The sequence below is a fragment of the Eupeodes corollae genome, chromosome 1, assembly GCF_945859685.1.
Source record: "Eupeodes corollae chromosome 1, idEupCoro1.1, whole genome shotgun sequence".
Classification (NCBI taxonomy): domain Eukaryota; kingdom Metazoa; phylum Arthropoda; class Insecta; order Diptera; family Syrphidae; genus Eupeodes; species Eupeodes corollae.
The window spans coordinates 195,081,178-195,103,485 of NC_079147.1; the positions used below are offsets into that span (position 1 = coordinate 195,081,178).

The following is a 22,308-nucleotide window of genomic DNA, read 5'->3' on the forward strand; positions in this document are numbered from 1 at the left end:
TTCTTTTCTTTTTTTTCGATGCATGCATACGCACAACGCACCCGCAACAAATGTGGTTGGTATCAAAATCAATTCATTGCCGGACTAAAGTATTGCAAGGCCTTGCCACAATATTTAAAATCGGGGTTCTCTAAATTGTCTGTTTATTTGGTAACCTTAACTGTTTTCTGTCTGATTTCATACTTTTTGCCTTATCACTGATCTTTATTTTAGTGTTGAGATAATTTACCATATTTCTAAAAACCTATAAATGTTCGTCCCTCCTCTAGGCTCACCTCTAACTTTTCGAAAGTAAAGGTCTCATATCCACAGTTGGAAGACAAAACTTGGAAATCCCTGAACAATATGAGACCATATTCCAACAAAAGTGGCCTTTTTTGTGGAGTATAGTGAATACGTCCCTGTACCTTCGACCTCTTGGAGGATGAGATTCAAATGAAATTATCCAGGATTACGTTGGAAATTAGTTTTTTTTTGCATCGAAAGTGGTTAGTCCTTGATTTTAGCCGCACAAAAGAAAAATAGGCTACATCCAAACACACACGCGTCCCTTTTCGTCCTTTTTTTTTGTTTTGTCCTTGTTGTTGATTTAATTTGTTCATTCGACTATTGTCTGCCTTTCACACTTTCTCTCTTTTGCTATTTACAAAAGAGTGTGTCCCTCATAAGTATGTGGCTAATCCCTTTGTTCCGTATACAGAGAGGCTAGATATTTCCTGGTTTGGAGGGTAGGTTTAGGTTAAGGTAGGTACTCGTTAAAATCATCAATTTGACACTTGTCAAAATACAAGGGGTTGTGACATTTAAACGGTGGCACGTTTTGCTATTTCTATATAAAAATGTGTGCGCTCATAAGTTGCTCAATTGCCTGCTAGATGCGCTTCAAGTGTCAAAAATATAGGATTTCGACGAGAGGGTTGTTTTGTTCCATTAGTTCCTAGTTCCGAAGGACAACACAAAAGAAGGATATTATTTAACCATTTTTTTAGATTCAATTGAATCTTATTTAAATAGGCGAAGTGAAAACGTTTATTGTTTTGATTTGATTTTAAAACTTTATAACAAAACCAGCTATTCGAGAGAGGAGTGTGATGATGATGGGAAGCTTATTGTTTAAAGGCGGTGGCACATTGCGACATGCCAAAAAGACACTATTAAAAGGACTAAGGTGTTGAATTGCTTTTTTTTTGTTTTTATTTTTAAAAAGAAAATAAAGACGTGTGGGTTGGTGAATAGTAGCAAATATTTTTTTTAAGGGTCTTCCTTTTCTTTTTTGTTTTATTTTAAAATTGAAAAAAGGGTAAGGACTGACTGTAGAAGTGTAAAGGACTGTTTGAGAAGGTTTTTTATTGTTTTTTTCGGAGATGGTGGGAATAAAAAAAAGTGTTAAAAAGAGTTCAAGTGATGTCGTCTGGGAATGTTTAGGTTTGATATTTTACAGGAAAAGCAATATGCTTTTGAAATAGTTAGATAAGCACTTTAAATTTCAAGTTGTAAATGATATGTTTCGATACGATATTTAAAAAGAAGCTATGCCTTTCTGTTGCTTTAAAATTCCGGAGCAATCCATGTAACTCAGGACATTTTAACAAAACCAAATGTAAACGTATTGATGAACTTTGGACGAAAGAGTATTTGAAAGTAAGATAGACGAGAATACAATTGTTACTAAGCTGATTTATTTTTTAGAAAATTAAAAAAATACATCGTTAATTTTATTTATTTGTTTCAGTTATTTATTAAATTTCAGCATTAAGGAATCTGAGTTCATTTCTCAAAAATGATAATTATAATAGTAAAAAGATGCTAGGATGCGATCCATGAACATATATTTGCCATGCAAATTATTACAAACACAAAAAGAGGCTGGGATGCGACCCACACTGATAACTTCCCATCCTGTCTGTCGATTTGTCTTGCTTAAAAGGTTTGTAGGTTTTCCTGTTTTGCTAGAAAAGTTGTCAGTTGAATTATTCTAAAAGAATTTAAAATAAATAACAATATTTTGCATATGATGAAATAGTTTGATTTCAAAATTTATGTTTCTTAAAGAGAGTTTTTAGTCGTTAATCAATTTTTACCAATTTTAGTAGCATTTTTAAAGGTTTTAATTTCTTAAAACAAATCTTAATTGAATGAATGAAATTAATTTGAAGTCAATATCTTATACTATTCAAGTGATATCGAGAAACGAACATTTTGGATTTTGTTGGATTTTAATCAAAAATTCACTGAATGTCGAAAACAATATTTTAGGTGAGATACAATAAGTTTGGAACCAATATTTTTAATTCTTGAGAAGCTGTTTGAATCAAAAGTACATGTTAGCAAGTGTCAGTATTTGTTTTTGTAGATATTTATTTTTTGTTAAAAACTGTCAATTCGATTTTTTTCAAAATTTGATCGAATGTTGAAAACAATATTTTCTATAAGATAAAATTATCTTGAAGTCAACTCCTAAAATTTTTTTTAAACTGTCAATTCGATTTTTCTCAAAATTTCTCCGATTTCGAATGTTGAAAAGAATATTTTTTATAAGCTAAAATTAGTTGGAAGCCAAAATATCAAATTTTTAGAAAGATATTTGAGTCGAAAATCAATTTTTACCATTTTTTGTTAAATTTTGTTTTAGGTTTTTAATTTTTTGTAAAATAAACTTTCAATTCGATTTTTAAAAAAATTGTATCCAATGTTCAAACCAATATTTCTCATAAGAATAAATTAGATTTAGGCTAAAATCTCAAAGTTTTGAAAAGTTATTTCAGTCGAAATTCAATTTTTACCAACTTTGAATAATGTTTTTTTAGGTTTTTATTTTTTATAAAAAAAAAAATGTTAATTCGATTTTTCTTAAAACTTTACCAGATGTTAAAAACGTTATTTTTCGTTGCACAAAATTCTTTTGGAGATAAAATCATTTTTTGTTCGTAAAATTTTCGAGGTGACAAATTTTTTTTCTCAGTTTTTTTTTTTTCATTTATAAACAAAACTGTTAATTGTATTTTTTTTTTCAAAAAGTATACTTGTTTAATATTACGTTACAATATATTATATAAAATTTAATTCGAGTCTCTAGCGTTTTAGTTTGTGAGATATTTGACATCGGGAAATGTCAAAATTTTCAATTTGACAAATCGGACCGATAACAATAACTTCCTATGGGAAGTTAAAAATGAAGTTTAATTAAAAAAGGGAGAACAACGATTGTGTCAGAATTCTAAAATTCTAAATTTCCAGTCCTCTGATTTCGATAGATAATTTATCAATTGAAGGCTATACTTAAAAATCTGTCGAATATGTTGCAGAGAAATGAATATGTTGTTTTGAATGATTTATTTTGTATTAAATTGATTTTTGTTATTTAGTTAAGCTTTTTTTTCAAAAATCAAAAAATATAAAAAACTAATCGACATGAAAAGAAGTGACTATTTGGCATTACCGCTGGAGTTAATGAGCAATCTAGTACAAGCAATATTGCCGAGTCGTCAACAGGGAAATGCAAATACAAAGTTATTAAGACTTTGGCAACAGCTTAGGACCTTCAATATCTTATCAACTGCAGAGTGCACTTCCCAGGAAATAGAGTAGCAGCTAATTGCAGCTTAGCTGAAACTGCCATTGTTTCTTTAATTTCTATCTTCTGAACCTAAAAAATGTTCATAAAGCTTTAAACAACATTAATTTTACTATCGAATAACATACAAAACTTTTGGTTCTCACTCAGAATTTAGCAATAAAACAATGTTTCGTAAAAAATACTACTCCAGTTATACAACTTCACTTACTCATATAACTTATGAACCCAACAGTAATTTCTTTTCGAAAAGCATTGAACTTAAAGTTACAAAATACTATATTGTAAGATTTACTTTGAGTTGCTCGTCATAACAACGTATCACTTACATAATTACGTCAACACAACGTACGCAACATATTATAAGGATTAAAAATATTACCAAACAAACTATGCTAAATTCTCAATTTCTTTTTGGGCGTTTATAGCCTGAAAACTTATTACTATACAAAATATAAAAAAGAGTCTGTTGATATATCCTGCTTAAAACTTTAATACAATTTTTATAACAATATTTCTTTCTTGAAAGGGAATTCAATATTCTTAACAAGTTTCTATATAAAATGTATATTATCTCGGTTGAAAGTAGTTTAAAAGAAAATAGTAAATGCTTTTCACCGTTCGTAAAAAAACAGTGGAATTCCAAAAAAAATATTCAGTATAAAGGTGCTATCTATTCCGATTTGACTACGATTTGTAATTTGTGTGCTGAATACTTTAAATCAAACTTTGCGAGTACCATAGGTCACCAACAAACTGTTTATGGCAATTCGGTTACCGCGATCAATGTTGGAAGATTAGTTATAAACAAGTCTGAAGTTGAAGAAGCACTTTTTAAAGTTTAAAAGTACTCTCTGAACCTATTTCTTATATTTTTAATCTCTCTCTTTCTAAAGATGTATTTCTTTCCGAATGGAAAAAATCTTTCATAATTCCTATTCATAAAGCAGGACCAAACTAGAAATATCTAACTACCATCCAATCTGCAAACTGTCCACAATTCCAAAACTTTTTGAAATTCTTGTGTGTGATAAGTTTTCATTTTTGCTTAAGCAAAGTTTTGTATCGGGCAGGTCGACAAATACTAACCTTTCCATTTCAAAAACTACGTTCTCAATAAAATTAAGGCAGGGTATCAGGTTGACGTCATCTATACTGACTTTGCAGGCCTTTGATAGAGTCAACCACCTTATTCTACTGAACAAACTATCAAGAATTGGTTTTCATTCAAATATTTTGCAATGGTTGAAATTTTATCTTATGAGACGCATTCAATTTGTTTCCATTGGTAATGTTTTCTCCACTCCTGTACATGTGTCAGCAGGAGTCCCTCAAGGTAGTCTCCTGGGATCCTTACTATTTCTTATATTTAATAATGACATGCCAGAGATTTTTCATAATTCTCTTAGAATTTTATTTTCAGACGATCTTAAGTTTTATAGATGTATTAAACAAACTGTTGATTTCCTCCAATTGCAAGATGACCTTAACATGCTTATTGAATGGTGCAAGAAAAATCAATTAAATTTAAACGTTTCAAAATGTCAATGTTTTTCATTCTATCGTTCTTACTATCCTACTTTCTTCGAATATGAAATTGGCAGTAGTGTTCTTGAAAGATTTTCGTCTTGTTTTTGACCTCAAACTCAATTTTATCAAACATGCTTCCAAAGCTAACTCAATGCTTGGTTTTATTAAAAGAAATTCGACAGACTTTTCAGACCCTTATTAAATCTCTTTTTTGTTCATACGTAAGATCTATTTTAGAATATTGTTGTGTGGTTTGGCACCCATACTATAGAATTAATTTATTAAGAATTGAAAGAGTCTAAAATAATTTCACTAGGTTTGTTTCATGGAAACTTGGATGGAATATAGAAGTTCCTTCATATGCTACGAGATGCAAACTTATCGGTTTGAAATCACTTGAAAATCGAAGTAAAATCTTCTCTGTTTTATTCATTCGTGATATTCTGTCGCATCATTTCAACTGACCATACCATTATCTCCTTTATTTGAGTTAAATATACCTTCTCGTCAACTTAGAGATTATGATCTATTCCACGGAAGTTACCATAGGGTTAATTACGCAGTAGATGAACCTATAACTCACTGTGTTAGGGAAACTAATTCTGTCTCTAATGTAAGAGACTTTGATTTCCGTTTAAATAGAGTCACCTTAAAAAATAAACTTGGGTTCCATTTCCCAAATACTAATTGAAATGTATTTATTTATTTTTTGCTTTGTTTAAATATAAGCTTAATTTGAATTAATTGATTAATGTAATCTCTGTTTGATAAATAAACTAAACTAAACTAAACTTAACACAAATCAAACTATCTCACTTGCACTTCATAAGAAACATCGAAACACCATTTGCAATTAAGAAAGAGCTGTCAACCTTTATCATTTTTAAATCTTCTTGTTCGGTTGGAAACACCAACAAGATTTATTTAATCTAAACTGAGATAAACCTTCGGTGGAAACTTAATTATCTTTTCTATTGTTTTTTCTTGAAAAATAAGCCCAGTTAGTGCATTTTCGTTAACAAAACTAAATAATATTAACAGTAACAGATTGATTTTTTTTTTCGCCAATGGAAAACCCATGATTCCAAATGCACAACTACTCAACGAACACAGCCATTGAGATAAAAACGCAATGTAATACCTACCATCATTTGAGAACGAAGTCTCATAAGATCTATTCGAGACTCGTATAAATGTCAAAAACCCATCCGTAGTACGATTCTACTTTAACTTTTATCGGTAGTATTCATACTATGGATATTATTTTTGTTATTCATGTAAGATCCTACTATACTATTGATAGATTTTCCAACAAAACACGGGTATTAAAATTCGAAAAATAATTTCTTCCAAAGGTGAAACGTAAAGAAACCCTCAAAGCAAATTCTCCGGAAAATCATCCCTTTTTCTTATTTCAAAGGCGCAAAATTTAAATGATTTTTAGCAAATCACTAAGCTAAAAGACGATTCTAATATCTTACTATATTTTAACAATTTGCTAAAGTCGCGAAAAAGCTACTTTTACTTTTATCAATTATCATAGACATCTGTTCATCATTATTTTTAAAAGAGCAGTAAGTGGAATGGTCCAGTCCACAGTTGGGAATTCTAATAAATACATAGCAAACAAAAAAAAAATGTTTTTATTCAATTGCTAATAAGTTAAATGTTAAGACCTTAAAAAAAAGAATGTTTACAATTTAGAGACTATGTATTTAAAGGTAATGGGGTGTATTCATAGAGAAAGATTAAAGCCGTGATTTCTTCATCTATAGTTTAAGGCTTGTGGGTTAAATAAACACAGCTCTTGTTCATAGTCAATTTTCTAGCTGTGTTTAGTAAAACCCTAGGTTAAGATTGTATTCTACTACAAGTATACTTCAAATGACAGGGCAAAGCAAAAAATACTGTTATAATTTCAAACTTGTTATTTTGTGCTGTCATTCCTCAAATTAGATATATACAAAAATAATAATATAAAACAAATTTGACTGTTTCTTTATCCAAACGATATCATTAGTAGAAATCCTTGTAGCTTAATTCAAATGGATAAAACAGTGTTTTGTATATTTTTCTTTTTCTTGGTGGTATATTTTGCAGATCACCAAATAACTCAAACTCCTCTAAGACATCCATATCTTCTTTAGTTGCGATATCAATCGACATTTTTCTGGACATCAAGTTTACTTAAAATGTATTTGATATAATTGACTTTTTCAGCTTTTCAATTCACAAACAAAAATCAAATATGACATTTGTCTGTGATAATAACTACTTAAACATAGCAATTCCTATGTTTATATTTAAAACACTAGCTAGCTTAATAACAACTTAGGAAGAGTTTAACAAACATCTATGAATGTGCCCAAATATCTTCACCGGTTTTTGATATATGGCCGACGAAAAATGTATTCAATTTTTAGTGGCCTTAAAACGAAGTTAAAAAAGTACGCAAACTAAAGAACAAGAATTCCTTCTTCAGAAAGAGGTAAGGCATCACAGCGTTTCCTCTGTTGTCTTATTTTTAGTTTAAGACGTTTGTTTTGTTTTAGCTATAAATTTAAAAAAAAAAAACTGAGATTCGTGTATTATGGAACCCTAAATGAACCGTACCAATATTAGATATCTCACAGCCCGGCAAAATCCTCATTCAAACTCTCCAAGTGGGTGCCAGGCGGGCAATGATCACCACAGTAGTCCTGTGCGTTTTTGGCAGGATGGTGATTAGCTAAGGTTGAGTTGGATCGCTGAATTGTTGTAACTCCTCAATAGTGCAACGTTCGGAAACCCAATTTAATCATAGTTTAGAGGTTCCTAATTTCAGTGGTGGTGTGAGCGTACTAGTACGAAAACCGTGCCGAAGAATGAAAGGCTGGGGGATAAACCAGCCGTTAACGAGCTCTTTCGGATGCTGTGGCAAGGTCCGTCATATTTCTGCCTTACCCCGGCAAGCGGCTCTGCCGGGGCTGACCGTCTTTCCGCTTTACTCGTGGGAATAAAATGAAAAAATTTAAAAATAAACAAACAAACAAAACAATTATTAAACAAAAAAATCGCACCAAGGCTGCCAATGCGGTCACATCACCTGAAAAGGCTGTCGAGCCAAATCAGGTGTGTGAACGTGTTGTCAACCCTGTGGTTGCAACTAGTGGCGAGAGTCCTTCTCCCTCTACTAGCCGCAACATATACTTAAAGGAATTACCCGTCAGTGGAACAGCTGTGACGCTCGGCAGTCCCAATGGCGGAAATTCCACACCCCACCTCTTCCCCGCTCCTGCTAGGACGTCGCAAGCGACCCCAAAAAGGGACACCCCATCCGGAGAGACAAAATCTGCGACATGTGGAATTGACTCAAAGGGTGAGGGCACACCCGGATTGGCATCGGTAGCGATTAAATCTGGAGGTGGACCCACATCTGTGATACACGGACATAGTTCTGGGCCGGCCAAAAAGAAGTCCAAGAAGTCACAGGCCAATCGAGACCAACGCAACGCCGAAAGGATTCTAGCCGCAGTCGGTGTCATACCGGCGGCGGAAAGAACCCCAGAGCAAACGCGTGAACTCGAGTGGGCTAGTGGCTTTCTTAGCAAAAAAGCTAAACCGACCTGCGGCGACTCAACGTCAAAGCGAGATAGGTCTTTCGAGGGTGACAAGCCCGAACCAAAAAGGCAGAAGGTGCTTTCCAACAGCACATCAGCCGTCAACAAAGATCTCTCCTTCAGCGACGCGCTCAAAGGTAAGATCATTGCCGCGGTCATTGACAGGAGTCATGTGGATGGTAACATCTCTCATGATCATTGGGCAGAGGTCAAGGCTCACCTCGGTTTCAGATTTTTATCTGTTATCGAGGAAAATCCGGGGCCTCTCCCAGACACAGCCGATGCAGGATGGTACCAAAATCGCATCAAACTCATCGCCTGTGGTGATCAGAGATCTTTCGATCTATACAGGGCTGCTGTCAATGGCTTGCCAGAAGTCTGGCCGGGTGCCAAGCTCGAGGTTGTTGCAAGGGAGAATATTCCTTGCCGGCCAAGAGCACGTATAATGGTCCCGGCTCTTCACAACTGTCCAGACATGATCATGAAACTGATCAAAACAAGTAATCCGGACCTGCCTACTCACGACTGGAAAGTACCAAAGGTTGAGAAGGAGACAGTGGGTCACTATAGATCGGCTCTCGTGCTGATCAATAGGGAATCACTGGCTCCACTGGCCGCGACCAAAGGTGTGATTAGGTATGGTTTCGATGAAATCATGATGCGTATTTATAAAAAAGATGAAGATACGCTAAACACGCCCCCCACAGAAGCCTCTTCAGCGGAGGGAAGCGATTCATTGGCAACGAAAATGGAGGTCGATGCAACACCAAAAGTGGAACCATCGACATCCACTGCCCCAAATAAGCCATCCGACGTGGAGGCTAAAACTAAAGTCGACAGTAACTCCGACATGGAGACTGAAGACGCCACCTTAGGCATCACCCAGAGTGAGGAAGACCTGCTTAGGTCCTCCTCAGACGAGGAAAACGCCGACAAAACAGTGGTGGAGGTTGATCTGACTAATAGTAGCAATGCTGCGATTAGTACAGATTAATCTCCATCACGCCATCATGGCCACAAACAACCTGATACTCCGACTGCATAAGAACAAGGAAGACATCGTCTTAATACAGGAGCCGTGGGTCTCAAACTCCATCATCAGAGGTCTCAGGACTCCTGGCTATAAAATATTATATGCATCGGAGAAAGGTGAACCAAGGTCATGCATGTTAGTAAAAAATGACTTAAACATATTTTTACTCCCCAATTACAGCGACAAGGACACCACCACCGCTGTCCTAACAACAGATAAAGCCACCTACTGGCTCATATCCTCCTACCTTGGCCACGACAGCCCAATTCCAGGAAACACCTTGAGGAAGGCAATTGCGGACGCGCAATCGAAAAAAGTTGGTCTCCTAATTGGTTCAGACGCTAACGCCCATCACACGGTATGGGGTAGCTCTGATATAAATGAGAGAGGTGAGTACTTATTTGATTATTTACTAAGCACTAACCTACTCATAAGTAATATTGGTAATGAACCCACATTTGTAACCAAGAATAGGAAAGAGGTACTTGATATTACACTTACCTCTGACTCGATCCACAATATGATTTCAAACTGGCATGTCTCAAAAGAGAATTCCTTCTCTGACCACAAATACATTCAGTTTGAGCTCAAAGATGTAGCAAATACATCTACGGGATTTCGAAATCACCGGAATACCAACTGGGAGCGTTATAGGGAGGTACTAGCACAACTGCTTAATCATAACCTTCTTAAAAGCTCCTCCAGTAAAGATGAACTAGACCTTTCTGTAAATCATCTCACCGAAGCCTTAAATGAATCAATGAGATCTTCATGCCCTGTAACCATTTTAAAGGGTAAAAAGAAACCTCATTGGTGGCATAAAGAATTAGAACCATTCAGAAAGAGCTGTCGTAAACTCTTCAATAGATCTAAGTACACTAGATCTCCTTCTGACTGGGACTTATACAAACAAGCTCTAAAGCAATATAAAAAAGAATTAAGAAAGAGTAAGAGGTCTTCTTGGAGAAATTTTTGTGGTAAAATAGAAAATACTTCAGAAGCCTCAAGACTCAGGAAAATTCTCTCAAAAAGTCCAACAATACCTAGTGCTTTAAAGACAGAAACAGGCACATGGACTATCACAGATGAAGAATCTCTTAACCTGTTATTAGACACCCACTTTCCAGGTAGTTCTAACATACTCAACGACTTAACATCAGAGTCTCAAGCTTCTACAAGCGATTTAGTTGATCTAATAACGCGGGAAAAACTGCAATGGGCCATAGACAGCTTTGATCCATATAAATCTCCAGGACCAGATGGAATCATTCCGGCCGAACTACAAAAATGCTCAGACATGATTATTCCACCATTGGAAATCATTCTGACAAGCTGTGTAAGGTTGAGATATATTCCCAAAGCCTGGAGAATGGCAAAAGTAGTCTTCATTCCCAAAGCAGGGAAACCCTCACACGTTAACCCTAAAGATCTACGACCAATCAGCCTATCATCCTTCCTTCTTAAAACCTTGGAAAGATTGATTGAAATTTATATCAGACATAATTTAAAACCATGTCTCATTTCCACAGCTCAACATGCTTACTCTAAGGGAAAATCAGTAGAATCAGCACTTCACTCACTGGTACGTACTATTGAACATTCCCTCGAATACAAAGAATATAACCTGGTAGCGTTCCTAGATATTGAAGGAGCTTTCAACAACGTCAGTTACCAGGCGATCACAACAGCAATGGATAAGCTGAAATTAGAGAAGTCACTCATAGATCTTATAAGTCTCATGCTCAAAAGCAGGACAATAATTTCTAACATGAGAAGTTTTACTACCACCAGATCGGTGAATCGGGGCACTCCCCAAGGTGGAGTCCTTTCGCCTCTTTTATGGAACATGGTAGTAAACGACTTACTTACAACATTGGAAACAGAAGGTTTCAAGGTGATTGCCTACGCTGATGACGTTGCGATATCCGTATCTGGGAAGCACCCCCAAGTTCTCTCGGAACTCCTACAAAATGCCCTAAACAGGCTAACTAAATGGGCTAATCAATGTGGATTGGACGTCAACCTACACAAAACAGAATTAATACTCTTCTCGAGAAGATATAAAATTCCTCAGATTAGCCCACCAAAGATTAAAGGAATACCATTAAGCTTTTCCGACCAAGCTAAATATTTGGGCCTCATTTTAGACAAAAAACTAAATTGGAAGGCAAATATTGATGAAAGAGTCAAAAAGGCTACTGTAGCGCTTTTTACTTGTAAAAAGGCCATAGGATCAAAATGGGGCTTCTCCCCAAAAATAACCCACTGGCTATACACTTCGGTAATCAGGCCGATACTCATTTATGGAGCCGTCGTATGGTGGACCGCACTGGATAAGATGGTAAATCTAAATAAACTCATTAAAGTCCAGCGGTCAGCAGGTATGTGCATCACAGGAGCACTTCGCACAACACCAACCGCAGCACTGGAAGTGCTTTTAAACCTAACACCACTTGACATCTTCTCTAAAAAGGTGGCTGCCAACTCATGTGTAAGGCTTAGAGCCACCTCTCAATGGACCAGTAACAATACTGGACATACAACCATTCTAGATAATTTCAGATCTATCCCAGATCGCTTAGACTATACCACCCCAAAAAATGGTATTTGGTAAAAGATTCCATGTGTCCATCCCTTCAAGATCCTCCTGGGAAGAAGAGGGACCCCTGGAAGACGATGCGGTACACTTCTACACTGACGGTTCAAAGACCGATCACGGAGTTGGAAGTGGTATCTTTTCAGAACAACTGAATCTCAGTCTATCCTATAGACTTCCCAATCAATGTAGTGTGTTCCAGGCAGAAGTAATGGCGATAAAAGAAGCACTATCCTGGCTCAAAGAAAACGTTATATCTTGTAAGGATATACGTATCTTCTCGGACAGCCAAGCCGCTCTTAAATCTCTCGCGTCTGTCTCCACAAACTCTCGAACAGTCCACGATTGTCAATCATCTCTGAAGGAGATGACGGAACAGTTTAACATTCACCTCATTTGGGTGCCGGGCCACAGAGACATTCCGGGAAATTGCAAAGCCGATGAGCTCGCCAAAAACGGAACACTTCTGCCTTATGTTAGACAAAAACATAACATAGGAACACCACTTGCTACATGCAAATATCTTCTCAAGCAATATGCTTTAGAAACAACAAATACTAGATGGTCACGAAGTACCACCTGCCTGGCAACCAAGCAAATATGGCCAAGTATTGACTTAAAACGGTCAAAAGGCTTGATATCACTAAGCAGACAAAGTATAAGCTCTACAATTGGAGTAATAACGGGACACTGCCTCATAGGTAGACATGCTCTGAGGCTAGGGGTCTACACAAATGACTTCTGTAGAAGCTGCATGGACGAGGAGGAAGAGGAAACAGTCCAACACCTTCTATGTACATGTCCAGCACTCTCCATTAGAAGGAATTACTTTCTCGGTAATCCCTTCTTCGATAATACCAGTGAACTGGCAAATATTGACACAAAACGTCTCTCTAACTTTATTAAAAGCACAAAATGGTTTGTTTAAATTCATTACTCCCATGAGTAACCTCATTAGTGGTATCACAATGGACCCTTGAGGTCTACGTGTGTCAATGATATCTAGACAGCCACTCTAACCTAACCTAACCTAGATATCTCACAAATAGCTAATTATATAACTTAGTATAATTGCATTAAAATGTAGTTTTTTGATTACTGTGCTACCAGCGTTGATTTTTGAAGTCTTCGAATTGAGATTTAGAATACTTTCTACTAATATTTTAATCATATTAAAAGTGCTGAACTTGCTTTGGTTTATTGATCCATCATTGAACATTTTGGCAATTCTTTACGTTTCAAGGTACCTAAAATCATAATCTATGGTTTTTAGAGATGTGTGATGTGTACTTTCGTACTTTCGGAGTAACTTTCTTGTCCTCTATAACTCAAAAACTTTCAAGATGTGTTAAAAGATCTTTTTAGTAAATTCTTTTTATATCCCAAATATCACACGAACTAATCATGCTATCAACTTTTATTTTATTGTATTTAATACGTTATGACTTCAAACACAATCGATACAAATTTAAAAAATTCGACCAACTATTTTTTTTAATCAAAAAAACTTTAAAAAAATTGGCAGTTCAAAAATATTTTACGAAACAAAGTTTGAATTATCTTTAGATTATTTTATGTGACTAAAAATGGCGTTTTTCTTTTAACTTTTCGATTATCTTGACCGCAACTAACCTAACTTTTAATAATGTTGAATTGCATAAATTATTTAAATCATAATTTATCCTTAAAAATTATGTCATTTGCATAAGAGAACGAATGAAAAGTTATCAGTATGGTTTGCATCCTAGAATTTAGGATACAAAAGTTGGGTAACTCGATGTCATCAACCAATATATACATATATACAAAGTCTTATTATATTTTATTGAGATTACAATTTATTTTTTTAAGTCAATGGAAATACCTTTATTTAGTCACCCAATTTCTTCATTTTTAATACAAGTTATTAAAAAAACACAATTAGTTCTTAAAACGTCAAACCTTTGGCAAGTCACAAAAAACCGAACACCAACAATAAAGTGGCTGTCTATTAAACATTATCTTTGATTTGAGAAAACTTATCAATTTACTACAATCTGTGATGAACATATATAGTTTAGTATATATTACAACTTTCATAAGGCGGTGTTCTCCACTTTATTTAAAAAAAAAATAAGTTTTGTGTTCAGTTTCATTCGTCAGTCCGTTGTGTTGTATTTAAATTTAAAATTCGAGCGAAATATCGCCGACTCAACATCAAATCCCACTTTGAATTTTAATGTTGGTAATAAAGTTTGTGGGTCGCACAATTTGACGGCCACCATAACTGAACCAAGTTTGGGTTATGTTTGTTGTCTTTTCACGTGCTAAGCCAGTCAACACGTCAGTCCTATGGTGAGTCGTTATTTTTTGTTAATTTGATTTGATAAAATGTAGTTTTTTGATATTCGAAATTACAAAAAAAAAACGTTAGTGCTGATTATAATTTTAAATTTCGGCATTTTCGTCAGTCCTATGGTGTCAGTCAGGTATATTGTTATTGTTCTTCATTTCATGATCATTAGTACTTTTAAGATGAAACTTTTCGATTTTGTTTATATTGTTTGTTGATTACTTAGAAATATTTAGCAAAACTATGTGAAAGTAGTAAAAGATAAGTAAATAACGGTACGTTAAATGTCAAAAGTCTGTACAAAACTGATATAGTATTTTTTACCAGTATTACATACCAATAATTATTTTTAATTGTTACTAAGTGATTTTAAGTGATCATTATTAAATCGTAAAAGATTTTTACTAATTTGTCTAAGATTTCATTATAATACTTTCAAAACTGCCTCGTCAGTCCCCTGGCAGTCAAATTTTGAAATTTTTTAAATATCTTCCAATGTACTCAAAAAAGGGAATGTACTGATTGGGAACAATATATTAATTAGATAAGCTTTCATATTACACCCGAATTTGTAGAAGTTTGATTTAATAACTATCGTAAACACAATATCCAATATCCAAAGTTACTCAACTTTTGTATAATCACCCTTATATTCATTCTTAATAAAAACAAAAAACTAATTGCTGTCCAATTAGGAGTGAGAATAAGATTCAAAAAATCTTTCAAAATTTTGGAAAGAAACATTAATTTCGTTACATCACCCTTAACTTCCATCTGTAGCTTCGTTGGAATGTGCCTAATGACAATCCACCATGCTTTTCTAATAGGTCAAGGGTTGTATTTGAAATTATCCTCTTAAATGGATTTAAATACTTTGACATTTACATTTAAAGAAGCAAGCTTTTGATTTGATACTTCTTAGCCTTGTATAGCTTTACCTACGGAATCAAATTCCATACATCTTGTATCGATTGTTTTGATAACTGTTAAGTAAAATAAAAGATTTGTCTGCACCTTCCTAAAAACGTTGCATAATTTTAAACATAACAATAAACCAAATTTTTGTATAGGACCCACGTCAAAAAAATTATTTTAAAAATATCCGTGACAGCTTTTGTAAATGTAAGTACTTTTTTGGAAGATAACAGTGACTACTTCAAGTATCAAAAAAAAAGATATAACTCATGTTAAAAAAAACACATTTTGAAAAATAAAAACAAAAGCATCATTTAATCAAATCCCGACGGCTTTTTCAAAAATAACTGACACAGTACTCAACTAGTGTACTTATTTGATAGGAATCAAAACAAAATTCTTATTAAATAGAAAATATAGCCTACCTGTTCCCATTTTCCGTTGATGGAAATATTTAAATCCTAAAGTATCCAGGGCGATAGCAATTTTGAACGACTTTTATTTCTTAAAATTGATATTTTATTTGTTTGTGATTTTCCACAAGAAATTAACAATTCTCCAAAAAAATCATCCAACACACTAAACTTTAACTTTTTTGTTGATATCCGACAAAATTAAATCTATTTAAAAGCTATCATTAAATTTTTTTTTTCGAAAAATATCTAAAACCACCGAACGTTTAAAATATTTTGAAAATTTCACTCAATAATTTTTGTAACAATTTTTTTTTGTTCAAAAAAAAAGACTTCGAAAGTTAACACATATCGACGAAAACGACTAAAAAAATAATATAACACGTTTATGCCACAAGACAATATATTTTTTAAGTGTACACGTCCTTCTCACGGTAACTTTGCACAGTCAGTGACTCCGACACGACTTATCTTCCACTCGAAAATGTGGCTGCTTCTGCTTCTGCTGCTGATTCTGTTTCTGTTTCTGTTGGCTGGTTGGTTTCCCTGACATCCTTTTTGATAGATGATGACAAAACAACGATGACGATGACATTGATATGAAAAGTTCACTCCACTATATACGGTGATACGGTGTGCGGTGTTGATGAAGATGATGGTGATGGTGATGGTGATATACCATCTGCTCTGACTCTATAAAATGAAACACAAAAAAACCAAACCAACCCGACTCGACTCTATTCGACTCGACTAACCAACCAACCACCATACCAACCATCAAACCATATACACATCCAATTCCACCCCCGGTTCTTATAACGATATAAATTCTGACATTGGCCACAGAATCTCACCCACCCTCCTATGCCTTATCCTGATGCCGCACACGCACAACAATCGCACACCAAACAAAACCCAACTCTAGCTTTTGCCGAATAAAATGAAAAAACAAAAAGCCGGTAAAATTTGAAGAAAGAAAAAAAATTAGAATAAAAAAAAAACAATTTTCCACCAGGGAATGAGAAAAAGGATGCGCTTCTTTTTCCTTTCTCTGGATAGGATGTTCGGCACTACCACTATACCACTTCTTTTAACAAGGTACGAGATACGTTCACGTTACTCTCAATCTCATTTTTGTGCTATGTTGCAGTGATGTCCTTGCTGGTGCTCTCGAGAGAAAGAGAAACAAAGTCAGGAAATATAGTACCAGTAAAAATAACGCCCATATACACACAGCACCCTATACAGTCTTTACGGAGAGAGCAACAACAAAAAAAATAGCATCCTTGATAGAAAACATCCCCCTCTATATTATTTCCTTCCTTCCTCTTCCTACCTATCTTCCTTGTGGCTTTCGACAAATTCACCACAAAATGTCAAGAATGACAAAGCTATGTATTTAAGTATAACACATGAACCACCCTCTACCCTCTATTATTCTACACACACACACTAACTCACATGATACACACATACATTTACCTTCCCCACACTAATACCTTTTTCGTTCAAAGTTGACTGCTGCAATGCGACTAGGATTTTTGTTTTTGTTTAGCAAAAAATCAACTTCTGGCAATGCTGTCTTTATAATTGCCTCCATTAAACGATGACATAACACGATTTTTGTTTATTATTTTGACAGATATAAACCGTTATTAATGAATTTCAATGACAGCATCGTCATTTGAGGGTGAAAATGCCTTTAGAAGGGTTTTTAAAGGACTTGCCACCTTTGAAAAATTGGACTTTCCACCAAAAAGCTTTTAAAAAAAGTATTTCAAAGGGCGGGGATTTGCGAATGCGAAAGTAAAAAAAAATATAAAGACAAATCCCAGGATCAAGATACTTTAACGTCGTCGGTGGTCATATAAAAATGTGTGTGCATAAAAATGGCTGCGTGTGTATCGCATGAGGGTTGATTTACTGACTCCGCAAATTGAAATGACTTAAAATCGTAAAAAGTGAGGTTGAGTTAAGACAAAAGGTACCTACATCAGAGAATCAGAATATCCCTATCCCCAGCGACATACACATCAACACATAAAAACACACACCATAATAAGGATTCATATACATAGGGTGGAGCTATGTGGATGATGTGAAGAGTGTAAATGACATTGACTCCTGCCACATCACTGAAGATAGGTTACTTTACCACCACCCACTATAGCCATCATCACCCTGCAGCTTCCTGGTATTTCATTCTTATATTCAGTGGTGGGAGGTGGTGAAAGGAGGATGACAGAGAAGGCTCATCTCGATCTCACCCTGCACTACCATGAACCATGATGATGATGATGATGCACAAGGAAGAGAAGACATGTTGTGGTTACATAAGTAGCATCCAGCAGCAGTAAGTCGGTTAGTCCTTTTGCCTGCTCCTTGCTGTCGTTGCCTGTGTCCTAGACTAGATAGCTGGCTGGTTGGCTATGCAACCCCTAAACGAATTTGACTCTTTGTCTGATAGTATTAGTGCTCAAAAGACCACCATTTTGAAAATTGCTCTATACACACAGTTCCTGTTCCTGATGTTATGTTGTAAGGAGAAAGAGAGTTACAGTCGTCGTAGTCGTTGTGTGATATTGGAAGGCCACACCTTCTTGTCAAGAGGGAATATGCCAACCACTAAGCGTAAAGCAAGCCAAAAAATCATTTTTAGCTCAGCATCAAGAGCGCATACGTCAGGCATTGGTTGGTTTTGGTATATTCCTGGTCCTGGTGCCTGGTCTGTGCCGGGTTTGGGTTCAGGTCGGTCCATTTATAGTACAGAAGAAGATCATGGAGCAAATGTAGTGGTGAAAAATGTAACATTTTAATGGGAAATTCTAGTTTTTGTTTTTGTTGTAGGTGGTGGTAAGTATTGGTAGGTTCCTCTGTATGAGGGTATTTATATCGTATAGATAGATATGGCTATAGGGACATCCAGACACAGACAGTTAGAAGGAAGGAAGGACAGTCATGAAGAAGATATTTTGTAACGGAAAAGCTAAAAGCTACATTTTTCTCGCGCTGACTGACATCACACAAATTGATTTTTCCCTTCTCCCTCATCTCGCCTCTTCACTTACCCCTCTTTATCATTTCTCTTGTGTTTTAAGTTATAGTTATAGTTAGGTGGGAATATATATGAATATGGTAAGGTTAGATTGGATTTTAGGTTCCAAATTTTCACATGTGTTATAGGTATCGGTAGAGGGTTAACTTATATGATATGAAAAGGTAAAAAGGGATGTGAGTGAAAATGAAAAGGTTCGTTTTTGGTATATAAATTGTTTTAAGGGATCAGGTATAGTACCTATAAGTTGATTTGTTTGGTGATTTTCTCACTCTTCAATCATGATGATGATTATGTTCCTCTTTCGTGTAAAAGGTCAAACTAATTGTAACCCTTTGAAAGATACAGGTATCTAAATTGTAGTCGATTTGTTTATTGAAATAAGTACAGTGTATATTTATGGACACAAATGGCTATACCTTTTCTACTCAAGTAGATTACGTAAGTGAGTTATTTGAAATTTAGAAGAAAGAAGCTGAATTTTAGAATAACTACGGACCTTTATTTTTGTTCAGTTTATCACTGATAAATCCTAATATTTTGGTTTTGGATGGACATTTAATTTATTGAAATGAATTTGTACTCCTTTTTATTTTGTTGAATCATAAATTGTAAAAAAATGTGGAATATGTTTCAAAAAATTTTGGGGCTAGTGTGTATATGTATGAAATAAGTACCAAATTAAGGCTGATGCTTTGCTTTATGTATATTATAATTATTTTTCAAAATTACTTTAAGAAATTTCGAGATATTTCAGCTTGAAGTTGAAGTAGTAAAAATCAAGTTTTGCCATATCACCTTAGACTTTTTGACAAATAGACCACTAAATGAAACATCACACAAATATTGAGATTAGAATCAGCACGATCCGATCTTCTATTCAAAGTTATAAGCATCTCAATGTAAAATTGTCTTTACCAGCTTTTAAAATGTATCATTTCAAAATTTATATGAAATATTGCTGCATATGTTTTAAAACTGTTCTTGTTACTTTTTCAAAAATATGTAAATAGTATATGTTCCCAAGCTTTAACCAACGCACTTCTCACTCTACCGTCAGCGCCGGCTTTAGTGGCAATGATTCTTCCTTTTGGCCAACAGAATCTAGAACTATCAGGATCAGCAATGAGTACGATGTCATCTACTTCGATTGGTTTTACTTCATCAAACCATTTGCAACGTCGAGTTATAACTGGTAGATATTCACGTAGCCATCTTTTCCAAAATCCATTTGCAAGTTGTTGAGCGGTTTGCCAATTTCTTCGGAGTTGCACTCCCTTGCTTACATCTTCAATTATTGGCTTAATACCACTAGAACTGCCAAGCAGAAAGTGGTTAGGAGTCAGGGATTCCTCTTCTTCATGATCAATTTGAATGTATGTAAGTGGTCTAGAATTCACAATTATCTCCACTTCCATTAAGGAACTACGTAAGAGCTCATCATTAGGATTGCGTGATGGTAAAATTTTATAAAGTACATCCTTAACGGAACGCACCAAACGCTCCCAGGCTCCTCCCATATGTGGTGAGCTGGGTGGTTTAAAACGTCATTTCATGGAAGAGCTCATAAACGCACTCGGTATTTTGTTTTTATCAACCAGTTCGAAAGCTTCTTTCAATTCACGCTCCGCACCTTTGAAGTTTGTGCCATTGTCGCTCGATAGTTCAATAGGAGACCCACGTCTGGCCATGAAGTTGCGAATGGCCATTATGTAGGAGTCTGTCGAAAACGAATAGGCAACCTCGTGGTGGATTGCCCTTGTTGTCAAACACGTTATTAACACTCCATACCTTTTTTCACTGCTGCGTCGTACCGAGACAGGTAAAGGGCCAAAATAGTTTACACCAGCATATGTAAACGGGCGGCAATATGAAGTAAGGCGTGTCTGTGGGAGACATGACATTTTTGGAGGAGATGGTCGAGCACTTTGATTCTTGCAGTATTGACAATGATCTCGTCGAGTTTTGTCGAGAATAACTCTGAGACGTGGAATCCAATATTTTTGCCTTACTTCATTCACAACTGTTTCGTTATTACAGTGATGGTGATGGTAAAATGATAATCAAGAAGAATTAGTTGTGTAATATATTGATACTTAGGCAATATGATAGGAACATTTCTGTTCTCGAGGGCCACTCTTCCACTAAGTCGAAGTAAGCCATTATAATGCAAGTAGGGTGATAGCTTTTACATGGGGCTCAATCTCTTAATGGCATATCCTTTCGATAGCAGCAAGATTTCATCCATGAATTCATCGCAATGTGCTTTTTGCACAAAATTATCTCAGAATGTTAAATTTCGTTTTGCAAGACAGGTTTACATTTAACGAAACCTTCTTGAAAGTTCGAATCACGTTTTGATTTTAATTTTTCTTCAATGACCCTTTCTTTTCAAAATCGAGCATAATTTATGACTTTTGACATAATCTTTAGCAATCCTTTCCATTAAGAGAAGCGTTTAAGTTCAATAGCAATAGAACACTCACCAGCCAGACTGTCTTTACCATGGTATCCTATATATATTGGGCGCGAAGTTCCTCATCTGTTGTTTTACTTTTGTTATATTCTTTTGGCCAGTGACATGAATTAAGTTTTAAGAAAGATGGTCCATTTAACCATCGACTGTCGTTTTAAAAATCAGGAATCCGTTGCCACTTCGTTGCTTCGTCAGCTACGTTTTCTGACGGTAATCCGAACGAAGCCAAAATAGTACAGTGCGCGAACCTGACCAGAATGTTAGTAAAGAAATTTGAATTGAATAGGTAGCTAGAAGGCTCTTGGTCAATCGAGCTCCGATGACGGCTGCTTGAAGCTCTAACCTACAAATTAAAAACATATTCCACATACGCCACAGTGTATTTCCTTAAAGCTTTTCAAAAATGTTTACAAATATTTTTAAACATCACGCTACTGTAAATCTTGTATCTATTTTATTTGACATATACATATTTTAAAACCTTTTATGATTGTCCGTCAAAGTTCTTAAATATTAAAAACACATCAAAATCGCTATTAAAAAGTGTAAATTTTGTTAATAGCCGCATACTGGATTTTTTTCCACTTTCTAATGTTATTTTTGTATTATTTATTTACAGCAATAATTTGACGCAGACACTTCGCATGGGTCTTATAAATCAAGTTGGATTTTAATGGAATTTGGGAATAAAATTACCAGCGACTGTTCAATGAATGCATGTCAATTATAAGAATCATTGACAACTGGAAGTTTAAGGTAGGTAAATACAAATTAAAATTATTTAT

General features: G+C 35.0%; 1 protein-coding gene across 1 annotated transcript in view; it reads right to left on the reverse strand.

Annotated features, from left to right (window-relative positions):
• The window catches only part of LOC129947899 (protein dissatisfaction), a 63,695-nt gene extending 43,128 nt beyond the window's left edge, over nt 1-20,567 (reverse strand). The window contains exon 1 of the mRNA XM_056058657.1: nt 20,097-20,567. Coding sequence (XP_055914632.1) covers nt 20,097-20,567 — 471 coding nt within the window. The remainder of the gene's footprint in view (nt 1-20,096) is intronic.
• Nucleotides 20,568-22,308: the final 1,741 nt, after the last annotated feature.